The sequence below is a fragment of the Bos grunniens genome, chromosome 9 (genome assembly GCF_055505025.1).
Source record: "Bos grunniens cultivar Pamir isolate PY7600 chromosome 9, Bosgru_T2T1.0, whole genome shotgun sequence".
Lineage (NCBI taxonomy): Eukaryota > Metazoa > Chordata > Mammalia > Artiodactyla > Bovidae > Bos > Bos grunniens.
Window position 1 is genome coordinate 83,025,101 of NC_141173.1, and position 19,221 is coordinate 83,044,321.

A 19,221-nucleotide genomic window follows, 5' to 3' on the forward strand; every position below is an offset into this window, starting at 1 on the left:
TACACTTAATTAGCACTTAAGTTTTACATTAAAATTTCCAGTGGCATTATTATATACAAAGTGAAAAACAAACCTGTGTCTCAGTACCTTAGGTGGATGTAGAGTCACTACGTGCAGAAAACTCAATGTGCTTTAGATGACTCAAAAGTTGCTTCCAATAAGGTCAAAATCTGATGTCAAAAATTTATTTGAAGAATTTGGAGAAAATAATTATGGGTAGGCATCTGATGATTTAACCCATATCCTCAGCAGTATATGTATTCAAGTTCACTGAAAACTTTCTTTGGCTCATCTCACTTAGATAGTGGTGTATTATTCTCTATTCTGAGACAACTTATGTTGGACCTGACTATATACAGAGTTATTGAACCCAGCACATGGTCTTAGGTAGACCTGGTTTCAGTTACCACCCCCACCTGCCCCCAACATACACACACCAGCCTTGTAATCCCAGCTTTGGGGCATATTGTCTAATCATCACTATATATGACCACTTAGCAGGGTACACATAGTAAGTAAAGCAACAGATGTTGGAGTTATTCTTTAAACTAGGACTTAAGCTTATATTTTATAGTATATTTTTAATATTAGTTGCTCTTTGTCTGCATTTCATATTTTTCCTTAGATTATTATGTTTGAGTGCTCTAAGTTTTAATATCATAACCTATACTTATTGTTTTAGCCTATTGGTGCCTTAAGCAAACTTGGACTCCTCAAAATAATGGATGAAGCCATTGAAACAACAATATTTTTGAGAATTTATATGGGATAAGATATGAACTTAGAAACTGGAAGGTGATTTATTTCTTGTTCATAATAAAAGAAACAACTTATCATGGAAAAGCCAAACCCATAAAACTAATGTGCATACACTGCGTTTAATCAACTTATTTAAGAGTAATAGGCAAATTATATATATTTAACCATGAATCTAATTACCTTGAAAGGCAATATTTGAGTGTCTGTAAATAAAAGAGCACAAATGTATAAAATATAAAATATGCATTATTTTATATTTACATTTCCTTACCCTGGGTCCAGTCTACTTTCAATGTTGCAGATGGTAAGAGACTCGCTTATCTCAGATGTATGTGTTCAGTCACCTCTGATACAAAAAGGTTGATTTATGGAAACTCATATATTCTCAAAGTTTTCTGAGTCCCACATATATTTTTATACTCTAGTACTTTACATGTATATCAGTGATTTAATGACACTTTTTCATAACTGTTCTTTGATAATAGCAGTGCCAGTCACTTCATCATCCATCCTTCTTCCATCCATCCATCCATCCATCCATCTATCTACCTCCACTATTCACAGAATGACTTATATTTTGAATTGATACTAAATATACAGAGGGCAGTAAGACACAGCCACTACTTCAGTAACATATTTCAGTTATTCTTATACCTAAATGCTCTATGCTTATGACTGTATCCAGAAGAAATATACATTTAAATATTTAGGTGATGGCTCTGAGACTTCAGTTAGAATGATACTGTAAGGTCATATTTCAAAGCACCTCATCCGCTCAAATGCCTAACAATTACAGATAAAATGTTAAAAACAGAAAAATCAAACATGGCAAAATTGGACTCCAAAATACAACAGACATTCTGTGGATCAGAAACAACGCAGAAAAGCAAAGAAGCTAGTAGGGTTGATGCTTCTGGAAAAATGTAGCAGTCCTAGGCAATGAGCAAGCAGAAAGCCCCCATAGCAAAGGCTTGGCTCAACAATCTGTCTTATACAGGGAAATGCGTGACTCATGGATTGGCATCTTTTCCTTCTGTTATGTAAATGTCCCAGGAACTGATATTCTGAAACATCAATACATTTTGAACCCTTAATTAAATATCTATACTTTCTTGGATGTTTTAACCAGTGACTTAGAACACTGATAGATTTTCAGCAATAATTCTAATAAATACTTTGTTCAATGTTTTAACAGCCCATCATAGGCCAACTTGTTAAATCATAATCATAAGTCAAAGTGCCTTGATGGTAAAGTGTTTGGCTTGGCACCTGGTCCACAGTAAATGGTGGCTGGTCTCATCTCCCATAACTGCTGAGAATCTGTCTTGATAGTTTTGATTATATTTATTTTGTTTAAAACTGTCATAGGCTATATGAGTTGTTTTAGCTAATTAAATAAAACCATATTAATATCTGTTATTTACTGTCCAGCAGAACTAGCTTCCCATTACAATCTAGGGTCAACCTGTTACATTAAGCAGAAATCATGCTCTAAACTTTTTAGGTTTCTGTTTGGTAAATAATACAATCATATTATCTTTTTTCCTCATGTAGGTCCAAGTTTAATACCCTTAAATGTTGAAATAAATTACTACTATAAAATGTATAATATTTCTAATGACTTTTAGAATACATTGAAAAAGTTTAATTTTTCTACTTAGTATAATTTTAAAAGTTTTTTGGGAAATAAAATCCCTTATATGTAGCTTCACTTTCAAAAGTGTGAGATTATTGTTCAATCAGCAATTACTTAGAAAGCACATATAATATATATAGCATTCATTTGTAATGTTATGAAATTACTTCAGTCAGATACTTGAAGATTGGATAAAATTGCAGATTCAGTTTTTGCTTTGCACTTCATTTTCATAAAAGTGTATATACTAAGTTATATAGGGACAGTTATCAGAGCTCTAATGCTCTTTCTGCAATGTAATGCATGCTTGATTTTAGAGAAGGAAATCACCCAGAATAATTGAAAGTGTATGATTCAGGTGCAAGATATTATGAGTTTTTCCATTCCTTCAGGGCTACTCTGTCCTTTGCTTAATTCAATTTAATTCCTATATTCAAACCTCGTTATATAAAAATCAGGACATTTGCTCCTTAAACTGAATTGCCAAGATATATTTGCAAGTTTACTCATTAAAATAACAAATTTGAACATTGTGTTTAAAACGGAAACATGCCACCTTTAAATTTAGAGTGTGTGTGTGTGTGTGTGTTTATTCTCCCTATTAAATATGTTATTCTCCCTGCTACTCTTTGCCTGAAAACCTGTAATTTCAAGGTTTTGCCGTGTTATAATGTTCAGTTTAGTTCAGTTCAGTTCAGTTCAGTCGCTCAATCATGTCCGACTCTTTGTGACTCCATGAATCGCAGCACACCAGGCCTCCCTGTCCATCACCAACTCCCGGAGTTCACTCAGACTCACGTCCATCGAGTCGGTGATGCCATCCAGCCATCTCATCCTCTGTCGTCCCCTTATCCTCCTGCCCCCAATCCCTCCCAGCATCAGAGTCTTTTCCAATGAGTCAACTCTTCGCGTGAGGTGGCCAAAGTGCTGGAGTCTCAGCTTTAGCATCATTCCTTCCAAAGAACACCCAGGCCTGATCTCCTCTAGAATGGACTAGTTGGATCTCCTTGCAGTCCAAGGGACTCTCAAGAGTCTTCTCCAACACCACAGTTCAAAAGCATCAATTCTTCGGCGCTCAGCCTTCTTCACAGTTCAACTCTTGCATTCATACATGACTACTGGAAAAACCATAGCCTTGACTAGACGGACCTTTGTCGACAAAGTAATGTCTCTGCCTTTTAATATGCTATCTAGGTTGGTTATAACTTTTCTTCCAAGGAGTAAGTGTCTTTGAATTTCATGGCTGCAGTCACCATCTGCAGTGATTTTGGAGCCCAGAAAAATAAAGTCTGACACTGTTTCCACTGTTTCCCCATCTATTTGCCATGAAGTGATGGGACAGGATGTCATGATCTTCGTTTTCTGAATGTTGAGCTTTAAGCCAACTTTTTCACTCTCCACTTTCACTTTCATCAAGAGGCCTTGTAGTTCTTCTGCACTTTCTGCCATAAGGGTGGTGTCATCTGCATATCTGAGGATACTGATATTTCTCCCGGCAATCTTGATTCCAGCTTGTGCTTCCTCCAGCGCAGCGTTTCTCATGATATACTCTGCCTATAAGTTAAATAAACAGGGTGACATATACAGCCTTGATGAACTCCTTTTCCTATTTGGAACCAGTCTGTTGTTCCATGTCCAGTTCTAACTGTTGCTTCCTGACCTGCATACAGGTTTCTCAAGAGGCAGGTCAGGTGGTCTGGTAGTCCCATCTCTTTCAGAATTTTCCACAGTTTATTGTGATCCACACAGTCAAAGGCTTTGGCATAGTCAATAAAGCAGAAATAGATGTTTTTCTTTTTTAATGATCCGGCAGATGTTGGCAATTTGATCTCTGGTTCCTCTGTTATAATGTTACCTAATGTGAAAAGTCGGTCTTTTTCTAAAATTGATTAAATTATTTCCCAAGTTCCCCTTCAGCCTTTGCCCCTGTGTTGACTTCTTTCTTATCAAAAACACAGCCATCTAAGGTCTGTAAACTAAGACTGTGTGAAAGACCTAAAAAGCAACAGTTCTGTAAGTGAGTCTGCACCTACCTACCCATTCAGCTGACTGCAGTTGACTTGCCTCCCAAGCCTGACATGGGCATTGAGAACCTCACCCCAAAGGGCCACAGAATATCTAAGTTTAGAGGGAAAGGCAAGGCAGCCTAATAATTATCACTGCCTAGTGGTGAAATTGAAGAGTGGACAACAGACGTAGGCAAGTTGAGGTCCATGAAACCAAGCCATATGGTTCTCCCTTTCATTCCGCCCTTTCCTAATAAACTGCCTCTGGTCATATTTAGCTGAGTGATAGTTTCATTTATCGAACAGTTCATTTATTCATTCAGGAAACTTCCAAGTTGCCCCTGATGTTTGCTACATTCCTTGCTAGGTGCTGAGCATGCGTCAATTCCTAAGACTGTTTTTGCTGTCACAGACTTCATCATCTAAGAACAGAAACAGGCTCAAAAACAAGCGACTACAGTAGATATCAAAATCGCTGTGATGTGAGTATGTATACACAGCCAGGAAGATACAGATGAATCAAGGCTGTTTGTACTTGAGAAGATTGGAAAAGCTCCATAGAACAAGTATGTAGCTTTTGAGCTGGAAAGAGACCTTGGAATAAAAATTCACTAAAGAGTGTTATCAAAACTCCTGGAGGGAAAATCCTCAAAACTGGCCATGACTCGGTGTGACTTGGAGTATACAACAGAGCAAGAGATGTTGCTCATTCTCTTTCTGATTATATTTAGAACAAGGCTGAAGGAGAAAGAGAATACAAGTTCAGGACCTAATATCATGCCTTGTAATAGTAAACACTAAATATATTTGCTAGATGAAGGGATACATTTATATATGCGCATATTTTTTAAATGTAGGAAAGACTACTGTTTTATTACTGTGAGAAGCTTGAGGATTCCTGTCTTAGTTTTAGCATTCATACTTGGTCTTCTGATTCAAGCATCATTTTTTATGTCAATGGGGTAGAACCAAAATGAATTTATATATTAAATGTTCATTCAGAGATGTTAACCAAAACTCTTAAAACACTATGGAGATTCTTTAAAAAAAAAAAAATTTTTTTTGTCTGCATACCAATGAGAAGTAAGCTTGTTTTCTTTGCCTTTTTTCATGTAGTTTTATTAGTGCTATCAAATTTAACGACTCTTCTGCCCTTTTTTGCTGTCATACTATAATGACTTCAGATCCATATATGCTGATTTAGCTTTGAAAGCAAGTTGGGGAGAAAAGTAAATTACGTTCTAACAGATTCTCCTTATGTTTGTGTCATTTTTTTTTTTTCTGCTTGCATTCTCTAGTAAGCAGTTAAGTGCTTTTCTGAAACCAGAAGCTCAGAAAGCCTGCTGTACCAGCAATACTTGTATTTACTATAGTTCAGATGCCTTCTGTCGTGGGTGTGTGTCCCATGCAGTCACCATCACACAAGGTTCTGTTCTTTGAAGGGCTCTGCACTTGATTTAATGCTCTGCTGCCTCCATCTTGAAATTCTTAGTAATATTTGGAAAAGGGGCCTTGCAACTTCACTGTACACTGGGCTCTGCAAATTTTATAGCCAGAGCTGCTTGCATCCAAAAGAAAAACAGTGTATGTTTTGACAATCATAAAGCGGCACTTTTACGAGAACAAAAGCCTCTTAAACTTACCACAAGCATCTCTTTTCTCAAGTAAGCCACCCTGAGCCCCGACTCTTGAGTCATATGTCCCTCATCGTAACTTATGTCGCTGTTTGTTAATGTTGGCTGACTTGTGACATTTTTTGGTCCTCTTTTTCCTGTTGGCTCACTAACAGTACTTCTGTCTCTCTACCTGGCTCCTAAGATACTACTATATCATGATTTTCTTTTCACCTTACTTGTAGCTCCTTCTCAGTTTCCTTTGCTAGTTGCTCCTTCTTTCCTCAGCCTTCTAAAATTGAGATGCATTGTGGTTCAGGCCATGCCAGCTTCTCTATATTCATTCCTTCCTGAACTCCTGATGAGTTCATTCATTCGTCTGACCTCCTGATGAGTTTTATGTGTCATCTATATGGTCACTCTCAAATTTATATGTTTTCATACCATCTCCATCTGGGAATCTAATAGACATTTCCAAATTAGTATGTCCGAGCTGAATTCCTGAACCTGCCCCTCAAAACTTGATCTAACCAGTCTTCCACATTTCAGTTGATAGAATCCTATTCTGACTGCTAGGTAAAAAAAAAAAATCACCTTCAATCATGCCTTTCTTGCATACTCAGTCTGTTACTCTTATTGGAAATCTTTTGGAAATCTTGTTGGCTGTATGTTCAGAACATAGAATTTGAATCTGTCTACTTTTTACCAGCTGTTCAGAGCTACAAGTACACCTCTGTTGTTCTCAGCACAACAGCCAGAGTATTCATATTCAAATAAATCAGAAGTCTATAGTGACTTCCTTTCTCATTCAGAATGAAAGCTACAGTTCTCATAATGGTCTCCAGAACCCTGCATAATCTGACCTACCTCCCACTCACACCTTGCTTGTCTCATTTTACTATTTTTTCTCTTATATGCTGATTTCAGCCATGCTGTGCCTTCAGTCACAGCACCATGCTGACTGCTATGCCTGGAATGCCTTTTCCCTGATATTTATGTGGTTAATTCTCCACTGCTTTCAAATGTTTGCTCTATGGCACCTTCTTTTTTTTTTTAATTTCTTTTTGTTTTTTCAATTTATTTATTTTAATTAGAGGCTATCTACTTTACAATATTGTATTGGCTTTGCCATACATCAACATGAATCTGCCACGAGTGTACACGTGTTCCCAATCCTGAACCCCCCTCCCACCTCCCTCCCCATACCAACCCTCTGGGTCATCCCAGTGCACCAGCCCCAAGCATCCTGTATCCTGCATCAAACCTGGACTGGCGATTCGTTTCTTATATGATATTATACATGTTTCAATGCCATTCTCCCAAATCATCCCCCCGCCTCCCACAGAGTCCAAAAGACTGTTTTATACATCTGTGTCTCTTTTGCTGTCTCACATACAGGGTTATTGTTAACCATCTTTCTAAATTCCATATATATGCATTAGTATACTGTATTGGTGTTTTTCTTTCTGGCTTACTTCACTCTGTATAATTGGCTCATTAGAGCTGATTCAAATGTATTCTTTTTAATGGCTGAGTAATATTCCATTGTGTATATGTACCACAGCTTTCTTATCCATTCATCTGCTGATGGACATCTAGGTTTCTTCCATGTCCTGGCTGTTATAAACAATGCTGCGATGAACATTGGGGTACACGTGTCTCTTTCCCTTCTGGTTTCCTGGTGTGTATGCCCAGCAGTGGGATTGTTGGGTCGTATGGCAGTTCTATTTCCAGTTTTTTAAGGAGTCTCCACACTGTTCTCCATAGTGGCTGTACTAGTTTGCATTCCCACCAACAGTGTAAGAGGGTTCCCTTTTCTCCACACCCTCTCCAGCATTTATCGCTTGTAGACTTTTGGATCACAGCCATTCTGACTGGCGTGAAATGGTACCTCATTGGGGTTTTGATTTGCATTTCTCTGATAATGAGTGATGTTGAGCATCTTTTCATGTTATAGCACCTTCTTAATGAAGCCTACTTAGACTTCTCTACTTGAATTGTAATCCCCATCCCAATACTCCTAAACTCTCTAATTCTCTTCTGCTTTTCTCTTTTTCTGTAGCATTTATAATCACCCAATTACTCATTTTCTATTGTGTCTTTGTCTACTTCTAGCACTCTAGATGCTAAGTCAATATTTGTTGAATGTCGAGTGAATGAAAATACCCCAAAATAAAGGTCCTTTGATATGAATGTTCCTTTTTCCTCTTTATCTCTCTATAATCCCTTTTTTTTTTTCAAAAAAGAAATACATTTTGAAGATATTTCTACTTTATATAGCTGAATCTTTAATAAAGGTAATTGCTGACAGAAATGTAATCAACAATCTTTCTTCAAGAGCTGGAAATAACATGGTTGAAGTTGTAAGAAAATTTATCAATACCATTATACTTCTTTATGCCTTAATATTGTAGTCAGTTAAGAGGTTACCTTCTTCCTGTCTTAATACTGCCAACATTATTCAAAACAAGAGTGGGAAAGATTTTTTTATGAGGGGAAAGGATTTGGAATATCTTTGTTGAGGTAGATTTTAAAATATAGCTTATTATTTTACCCTCTTGTGCTGAGTACCACTAGATTCTCCCAGTGCTTGAGCTTCACTATTGTGTAGAAATTTGACACCTTAAAAGAGAACAGATTGGTGGCTGTCAGAAGTGAGAGAAGAGATTGGTAGAAACAGGTGAAGACAGTCAAAAGATACAGACTTTTAGTTATAAGATAAATAAATTTGGGGGATATAACGTACAGCTTGATGGCTATAAAAACATTTTTCTTAAAAAATTTTGTTCCTCTTTATTGCTGAGTAGTGGCAGAAAGTGAAGAGGAACTAAAAAGCCTCTTGATGAAAATGAAAGTGGAGAGTGAAAAACTTGGCTTAAAGCTCAACATTCAGAAAACGAAGAGCATGGCATCCGGTCCCATCACTTCATGGGAAACAGATGGGGAAACAGTGGAAACAGTGTCAGACTTTATTTTTTGGGGCTCCAAAATCACTGCAGATGGTGCAGATGGTGAGTGCAGCCATGAAATTCAAAGACGCTTACTCCTTGGAAGGAAAGTTATGACCAACCTAGATAGCATATTCAAAAGCAGAGACATTACTTTGCCAACAAAGGTCCGTCTAGTCAAGGCTATGGTTTTTCCTGTGGTCATGTATGGATGTGAGAGTTGGACTGTGAAGAAGGCTGAGCGCCGAAGAATTGATGCTTTTGAACTGTGGTGTTGGAGAAGACTCTTGAGAGTCTCATGGACTACAAGGAGACCCAACTAGTCTATTCTGAAGGAGATCAGCCCTGGTATTTCTTTGGAAGGAATGATGCTAAAGCTGAAACTCCAGTACTTTGGCCACCTCATGTGAAGAGTTGACTCATTGGAAAAGACTCTGATGCTGGGAGGGATTGGGGGCAGGAGGAGAAGGGGACGACAAAGGATGAGATGGCTGGATGGCATCACTGACTCGATGGACGTGAGTTTGAGTGAACTCCAGGAGTTGGTGATGGACAGGGAGGCCTGGTGTGCTGCAATTCATGAGGTTGCAGAGTCAGACACGACTGAGGGACTGAACTGAACTGAACTGAACTGAGTGTTCCATTATATTGACATACCATTTTTCTGCCCATTCTGCAGTAGATGGAGGATATTTGAGTTTTTTCCAATTTGAAACAATTGTGAATAAAGTTGCTATAAACATTGAAAGAAAAAAAAAGCTAGATGAGTTAAGATCCCTACCAATCATAGGGAGTGGCATAAACATGTAGAGTCTCTCATTTGGTAACTATGTTGTCATGTATTAATTTTATAAGTAACTCTAGCTTCAGAGATGTCCTGAATTGCATTTTACAAGTAAATCTAGATTCTCATTGATGTAAAACATAATTCAAAAGTTTTATGATCACTATAGATATGAAAAGTTTGCTTCTAAAACACATTTGAAATTCTTAATAATGCTGTTCAAAAATTGTAATTTGTTCCATTATAAATGAACTTGATTCCTTTTGGCAGTCTTTTCTTAAAAGCATATTTTTTAATTGAAAATAATTTATTACAGATCTTATAAAATAAAGGGCAAAATATTAGCCATAATTTCACTACTGTAATATAACCATTTTCATTTTGGGTTATTTTATTTTTGCATGTTCACCTTTCACACAGTTTTAATCGGCTCCATAGTTTTTTTCCTGTCTTTTTCACTGAGATACATGTCATACCTATTTCTTCACATTGCTATGCAGTCATTTTCACAATCATTTTTCAGGGTTATTTCCTTAATGATCCCTAGTGTAGCTGTAGTCGTGAATCTAAATATTTCCCACGTATTAGATATTTAAGTTGCTTTCATTTGTTAAATCATAAATAATGTTATAATGAAAACTTTTGTGTTTGTAGCTCTTTCTGGATCATTTTCTTAGGATATAGTCCCGAAGGTGAAATTCTTGTTTCACACAATATGATCACAGTAATGACTCTTGATAGATTGCCAACTTACTATCCAAATGATTGAACTAATTTTCTGCTTCCACCAACACATAGAAGTAGAGTTTCATGGAAATCTTGCTTGTAATTTCTCATTTTTGTCCCCGTTTCTTGTATATCTTGTATCGTTAGAATTAAAATGCTGGTGTTCCGTGTCAGCATGGGAATTTAGAAAGTTGTTTTAGGATGTCTGGCTTAAGTTCTCTCCCAAAAAGAAGAAAGAGGACAAACTGGTGGCTCTGTTTGACTTTGTTGCTTCTAGAAGGACAGGAAAAAAGTCTCCATTTGTTGGACTGAACAGTTGAAGAAATTTGATATTTCTACCAAGTTAGGATGAGTGATGTAACCTGGCTAACCATTTTTACCACCACAGAGGTTTACATTGCTGTTTTATTCTGGAACAAGTGGTTCACAAATAGACACTACAATTGTTTGCCTTCTAAGAATCTGAAGTGACATAAGAGTCTTGTGTGTGTGTGTGTGTGTGTGTGTGTGTGTGTGTGTTAGTCGCTCAGCTGTGCCTGACTCTGCAATCCTATGGACTGTAGTCCACCAGGCTCCTCCACCCATGGAATTCTCAAGGGAAGAATACTAGTACTTCCCCCACAAATAATAGTGAATAAAAGTTGAAGAAAGAACCTTAGTCTTGGAGAAGAGCTGAGATTTATGGGTAGGACTTTAGATTGGCCTGGTGGCTCAGATGATAAAGAGTCCGCCTGCAATGCAGGAGACCTGGGTTCAATACCTGATTTGGAAAGATCCCCTGGAGAAGGGAATGGCTACCCACTGCAGTATTCTTGCCTGGAGAATTCCATGGACAGAGGAGCCTGGTGGGCTACAGTCCACAGGGTCACAAAGAGTCGGATACAACTGAAGCGACTTAGCATGCACACACATACAGACAGTGTGGGTGATTAATGCCTTTAGATTAAAGAGAGGAGGGGGAGAGTTGTTGTTTATAGAGGAGGGGATGATGCCAGGATTTAGTTCACACCCACAGGTTTGTCATTCTTGTCCCTCTTCTCAGTCTAGTGTGACCAAGTTTCCAGTTGAGGACAGGGAAGATGGCGGGATTTCCCTTCTCCCTCTAGGTTCGCTCAGACTCTGTGTTCATATTAAGGAGCTTGCAGGATCCTGTCCTCGTCCATGTCAGTGGCCAGAAACAACGGATAAAACTGCTGTTTCCTTGGCAGTGATTCAGCCATCCCAGTGAGTGATGCCTCTTTCATGATGAAAATGAAGAGCAGCTGATTGATTCATGAGGCTCTCTAACTTAAGCCACACGGGTCACTTCTTTATACCACCTTATCCCTTAATCCCGTGCCTTCCCACAAACTAATAGCGGGTGGGGAGAAATGTTCCCCGACCATTCAGAAGGATCATTGAGAATCTCTCTTTAGGCATTTAAAGTTGAGTAAGAAGCAATTGATTTACTCAGCTGCCAGACACTCATGGGAAAACAGCCGGAGCCACTGAAGAGAAGTGGGAGGAAAGGAGAGCTCCGCTGAAGGGGTGTTGGGTTCATAGAAATTACTGAAGATGAAAACTCTGGGATTTTAGTAGTTAAATTCTGATATGCACATCAGGTCTTCATCCATCTGTTGTTCTGGGGCTTCATTTTGTTTAAATGAGCATACAGAAGCTACCTAATAGGAAAACAATGAGAGACTAAATTAGCTTACCGGTTTATTCTGTTTTCTTGAATTGCTTTTCCCCTAATTACATTTAATCTGATTCCAATTTCTTTTTCAGTACAAAGTTTACACATTTTTGAGAAGGTTGCTTGTAACTGCCTCTGCCTCCCCGCTCCTCTTTGTTTTCTCAGTGCCCATGTATACATCTCTAAAGATTGGTGGCACCAACACGTTCTCACTTGCACTGTGTTCTCTTCAGACTCTAAGTTCCTTAAGAGTTTGGATCATGGGCTTGTTAACTGTTGTCCTCTCTTGTTGCCTGGCATATTTCTTTATAGATTTGTGCTTGTGCTAAGTCGCTCAGTCATGTCCGACTCTTTGCAACCCGTGGACTGTAGCCCACCAGGCTTCTCTGTCCATAGAATTTTTTCCAGGCAAGAATACTGGAGAGGATTGTCATTTCCTCCTTCAGGAGATCTTCCTGACCCAGGGTTTGAACCCGCGTCTCCTGTGGCTCCTGCATTGCAGGCAGATTCTTTACCATTGAGCCATCAGGGAAGCCCTTCTTTGTAGACTATGTGAATGTAATATGTGTCTTGAAATTTTAATGTTGGTGGAAATGTTTGTTGGAAAATTCTGTTGTACATTCCCATGCCACCTTGGGATGGCAGAGAAGTTGAATGTTTTCTTATGGGCATGAGACAGTCCTTGTGCCCTCCATTTATTTTTGACTTGAGGTAGCTGAGTCTCTCTTGCCTGGAAAATCCTATGGATGGAGGAGCCTGGAAGGCTGCAGTCCATGGGGTCACACAGAGTCAGACACGACTGAAGGGACTTAGCAGCAGCAGGAGCATATGATATAATTTCAATTGACTGAGCGACTTTTCACTTTCATGCATTGGAGAAAGAAATGGCAACTCACTCCAGTGTTTTTGCCTGGAGAATCCTAGGGATGGGTGAGCCTGATGGGCTGCCGTCCATGGGGTCACACAGAGTTGGACATGACTGAAGGGAGCATACAATATAATTTCAATTGTATTTTTTGAAATTATTCCGTATCTTCCTCTTATTACATCTGATCGTGGTCTATTGCTTTTAAGCCCAAGCTTCATTTTACACATGTTTTTCTGGGAGGGGATTAGGGTCTTTCTGCCTATGTACTAGAATAGAAAATGCATAAGCTTTGTGACACAGAGAACTGTTAGGTTGATAGCCAAGCCTGAGTCAGCAACATAGCCAGATTCTGTTATATGATTTTAAATACAATTTAAAATTCAGTTCCCCCACTATACCAGTCATATTTCAAGGGCATACCAAATAGCCATACATGACTAGTGTTGCCTTATTGGCCTGCATAGTTTTAGAACATTTCCATCATTGTAGAAAGTTTTGTTGGACAGAGCTATTCTAAAGCTAATACCTTGAAAGATCTTGCAGTTTTCATTCTGCCCTCTGGGGACACCAATCATTCTGTTGAAGAAGCCTGGTCCAGCCTATTGGGCAGTTAGAGATCACATAGAGGGAAACCATGGTGTTCTAGCCAATAGCCAGCAGTAATTCCAGACATGTGAGTGAGACCATCTTGGACTTCCAATCCCATTCAAGCCCCAGATGTTTACAGCCTCACGAGCAATTCTCTATGACAGCAGCAGAAGAGCTGGTCAAATTAGCAATCCATAGACTCATGACAAATAAGTTGTCATTTTTTTAAGTCAGTCCGTTTAGATGAATTTGATATGATAGTAATAACAGGTGCTACTTTCTACCTAATGACTGCATCAGTTTTGGAACTGTTACCCTATGCATTTGCCTCATGAATTAGGATGCGGAAAAAATAAGCAAGATGAAGTAAGCTTATATCACTTCTTTCAGTGAGATAAGTTCTTTGGTTAGAGAGAGAAAAGGATATTTGTTATTAATAAAACAACGACCAACAGCAAATTGAAATACTACTTAATCACTGAGTTACTAGATTATCTATCTACTTATTAAATGACAACAGAAAATTAACTTTGCATCCAAAATTATTTACCAGTAATTTTCAAAGCAGATCATTCAAATAATCCAGAGCTAACTGGAATCCAGTAATTATTCCATTTTAGGATAGTCAGAGTCTGGGGGCTCTGGTGTATTTTACTTTGTCAGAATTTAGAATTTAATTCTGAAATCATGCCTTCTTTTATTCATTGTTCCCCAAGCATTTGTTGGGGAAATAAATGGATATATATATATATATATATGTATATATATATATATGTATGTATATTTATATGTGTATTTATAAAGGATATATGTGAATTGAAAGTCACTCAGTCGTGTCTGACTCTTTGCGACCCCATGGACTATACAGTCCATGGAATTCTCCAGGCCAGAATACTGGAGTGGGTAGCCTTTCCCTTCTCCAGAGGATCTTCCCAACCCAGGGATCAAACCCAGGTCTCCTGCATTGCAGGCTTATTCTTTACCAGTTGAACCACAAGGAAAGCCCAATAATATATTAAGTATGCTATTTACCCCATTAAATTTTAATAAAGTATTTTATCTATATAATATATAGGATATATATATATATATAGGCTTCCCTGATAGCTCAGCCGGTAAAGAATCCACCTGCAATGCAGGAGACCCCGGTTCGATTCCTGGGTTGGGAAGTTCCCCTGGAGAAGGGATAGGCTACCCACTCCAGTATTCTTGGGCTTCCCTGGTGGCTTAGATGGTAAATAATCTGCCTGCAATATAGGAGACCTGGGTTTGATCCCTGGGTTGAGAAGATTCCCTGAAGGAGGGCATGGCAACCTGCTCTAGTATTCTTGGCCTGGGGAATTCCCATAGACAGAATAGCATGTTGGGCTATGAGGTCACAAATAGTTGGACATGACTGAGCAACTAAGTGTGCATGTGCACACACACACACATACATACATATATATATTCTGTATATATCTAAACAGGCACTGAGAATTTTGAATAATTAAGAGGTGAGCCTCACCTGGAAGAAATAACAGTATAATGGAGGGGAGAGACACAATGGAGGGGAGAGATATATGAGGATGAGCTGTCCCTGGAAATGCTGAGGTGGGAACATACTTAATATACAGGATGAGCAATTACCTTGCAGATGGGTGGGAATGGAGGTTCATAAATAAAGAGATTACCTAGGGGACTATTTTGGGGGAAAGAACATGATTATTTTATTTTAATAACTTTATTGAGACATTATTCACATAGCATTAAAATTCACTCCATTAAAGTGAGCAATTTAGTTGTTGTTCAGCTGCTAAGTCGTTTCTGACCCTTTGTGACCCCATGAACTTCAGCATGGTAGGCTTCCCTGTCCTTCACTATCTCCCAGAGTTTGCTCAAACTCATGTCTATTGAGTTGGTGATGTCATACAGCCATCTCATTACCCTTCTCCTCCTGCCCTTAATCTTTCCCAGCATTAAGGTCTTTTCTAATGAGTTATCAGTCATTCCAGTGAGTATTCAGGGTTGATTTCTTTTAGGATTGACTGGTTTGATCTCCTTGTTGTCCAAGGAATTCTCAAGAGTCTTCTCCAGCACCACAGTTGGAGAGCATCAGTTCTTCAGTGCTCAGACTTCTTTCTGGTCCAACTCTTGCATCTGTATATGACTGCTAAAAAGATCATACCTTTGACTATATGGACCATTGTCAGCAAAGTAATGTCTCTGCTTTTTAATACCCTGTCTGGGTTTGTCATAATTTTTCTTTCAAGGAGCAAGTGTCTTTTAGTTTCATGGCTGTAGTCACCATTCACAGTGATTTTGGAGCCCAAGAAAATAGAATCTGCCACTGTTTCTGTTTGTTTGTTTTTTTTTTAATTTTATTTTATTTTTAAACTTTACAATATTGTATTAGTTTGCCAAATATCGAAATGAATCCACCACAGGTATACCTGTGTTCCCCATCCTGAACCCTCCTCCCTCCTCCCTCCCCATACCCTCCCTCTGGGTCATCCCAGTGCACCAGCCCCAAGCATCCAGTATCGTGCATCGAACCTGGACTGGCGACTCATTTCATACATGATATTATACATGTTTCAATGCCATTCTCCCAAATCTCCCCACCCTCTCCCTCTCCCACAGAGTCCATAAGACTGATCTATATATGAGTTTTATCTCCATCTATTTGCCATGAAGTGATGGGACCAGATGGTCAGTGGCTGTTAGTATATTCAGAGTTGTAAGTCATCATCACTATCTATTTAGGACATTTTTGTTACCTCCTGCCCCAAGAAACCTGATGCCCATGAGTGGTTAACTCACCCATTCTTGCCTCAACCTTGAAGTCCTAAGCTGCCACCAATCTATTCTATATATACACTTACCTATTTGGGCATTTCATAGTAATGGGCTTTTGTGTCTGTCTTTTTTCACTTCGTGTAATGTTTTCAAGACTCATCCATGTTGTAACATGTATCACTATTTCATTCATTTCTGTTGCCTAATGAGATGTTATTATATGGATATATAGCATTTTGTTTATCCATTCACCACTTGATGGATGTTTTGGTTGTGACCACATTTTGGCTATTATGAATAACATTGCCATGAGTTTTCATGTGTGAGTTTTTATGGGGACATATGCTTTCAGTTCTCTTAGGTATATATCCAGGAGTGGTATTACTGGATCAAAAGGTAACTGTGTTTAACATTTTTAGGGATTTCCAAATTGTTTTTCAAAGTCGATGCACTATTTTAAGCATTCCAGCATCAGTTTATGAAGGTTCCAACTTCTTCACATCCTTGCTAATACTTGTTATTGTCTGAGAACAGAATTGTTTTGAATGAAAATATAAAGTCATTAAAAAAGAAGAAATTCCAATTAGATACTGTTATGCTCATTTAAGATAGTTCATATGTCATGTGATATTAGAACCTAAAGCTGAATGCCACTTTGTAGCTCTGTGTACAAAACAACTCTGTTGGAGTCTAATTATCTTATCATTAACGTGCACCAGGTGGTTAGGAAATGCTGGTTTTCTTTTATGTCTAATTGAGAGGTAAAGGGTGGTAGAATGATTATATGTATAGTGCTGTTGAAAGTTAAACTCATTTTTGACATGCAATTAAATATAATTGGAATAGAACAAATTGAATAACAAAATTAAATTTGCAAAATAGAGTATGAAAAGATGTGGAATGTATGCTGTTCCCTAGGATATTTGAGTGGTGAGTTGGCATTAGAACTTGAACCCCATATTTTTATGGTTCCCACCTGCCCACACTTGCCTCCTCTACTTCCCTTCCTTGGTGCATCCAAGGAGTTCAGGAGACATTCCCTGCCAACACCCTGTGCCTGGGAAATCCCGTGGGCAGAGGAGCCTGGCAGGCTGTAGTCCGTGCGGTTGCAAAAGAGTTGCATAGGACTTAGCTACTAAACAACAACAACAAATTATGGGCTGGTATTTTTGTTATTGTTGTTTTGTACTTTTATTCCTTTAATTTGAAATTTTTATCAAAGTAATAATTGTATACAGTTTATGCTTATACAATTTATAAGTCAAATAATATTTACAGTGCTTATCACAAAAACCCACACTGTCAACTCCATTTCTCTCTACTCCTGGCCTGCTCTTTCACACCTCCCCACCTGTGATGGTCTCTTTCAACTTCATTACCAGTGTTTTTCTGGTGCTCAGGTTCAGGTTTTTTTACATAAGATTATTCTGATATTTCTGCTGTTGCTGCTAAGTCGCTTCAGTTGTGTCCGACTCTCTGCGACCCCATAGACAGCAGCCCACCAGGCTCCTTTGTCTCCGGGATTCTCCAGGCAAGAATACTGGAGTGGGTTGCCATTTCCTTCTCCTTCTAGATATTTAGAATTTTTGGTTTTTATTTACTGTGGATGATGAGGATATGGCCTCCAAATACCCTGTCATCCCAGTATATCAAATGCTGTTAAAAGTACTTAGGTTCAGAGGATTTGGTTGATTGTAACATACAATTTAGAGGGTAATATTTTAGAAAATAAAATGTTGAGTTTTCATAATGCATTGCCAAGGAACTGTATTAAAAGCAAAATATTAGAGCCAGTAAGTGTTTAGGTACATAATTTAACAGGATAACAATAATTTTGATCTAGCTACAGTATTGAAATAGCACATGAGAAAGTCTTCTTTTACTCTTATCTTTCAGTAGACACTGGATGAGTTTTGTTGTTTTTAAACCCTAGTCAATTAGTCTTAATCACCAAACATTTATAGGGGCAGAGGTGAAAGTTCAACCCTACTGAGAACAGCCAAAGTACTATACATACACTGTTCCAAGACTCGTAGATTTGCATGAAAAATGTCGCAAGGGAAAAATTGTAATTGCCTCAGCATGAGAGATAGAATATATTTTAAGATAATTGGAGATTGTCTTTTATGTGTTCTCTTTGGTTTAGTTTTGATTTCATGTACTTTAATTTGTTTCTGTCTCTGAATTTTTTTTTTCTTAATATATTCCAAAGGATGTAAAACACTTCTGAGGATCTCATTACTACTTGTGAAATTGCCTCTTTCTGTATCATTGGATGTGGTCTTTTTGGTCAGTCAGTCTCATAAGAGAAAAGTATCTTAGACCAGGCTCTTATATTTTAGCAATCTGGTAACTCTCAAGTACATTTTGTGTAAGTTCAGATATACTCTAGCAATTTCCCTCAGGTGAATATTGTAAATTTAGGGGATTTTGGTGGGGTTTTTCATGTTAGTTCTACAGGAATCATCTTTTTGCTTTTATTCATGTTTCATCATTCCAATGTGTAGAATTTACATTTTCATTTTTTAACCTTGCTTATATGCTGGTGATTAGCCATTGCCTTGACAAGTGTGAACAGAAGGGGTCTAACTGAAGATATTCCATGACTTGGTGAACACATTGGGTTACAAATTCAACTTTTCCTTCTCTTTGCAAAGGCACTGAGACGTGAGTTAAAGGAGAAGGAGTATTCTGTCCTGAATGCTATAGACCAAGCTCGAGTTTTCCTGGCTGATCAGCCAATTGAGGCCCCTGAAGAACCAAGAAGAAACCTACAATCAAAAACAGGTGAGACTGGTTTCTTTAGTATGTCATAAAAATATATATGAGGAGAACAAAAC

General features: G+C 38.2%; 1 protein-coding gene across 16 annotated transcripts in view; it reads left to right on the forward strand.

Annotated features, from left to right (window-relative positions):
* Positions 1 to 19,221, forward strand: part of UTRN (utrophin) — a 556,162-nt gene that overhangs the window by 405,782 nt on the left and 131,159 nt on the right. For all 16 annotated transcript variants that reach the window (XM_086318195.1, XM_086318199.1, XM_086318196.1 and 13 more), the window contains one exon: positions 19,039 to 19,168. In XM_086318195.1, the coding sequence (XP_086174321.1) occupies positions 19,039 to 19,168 (130 nt within the window). The remainder of the gene's footprint in view (positions 1 to 19,038; positions 19,169 to 19,221) is intronic.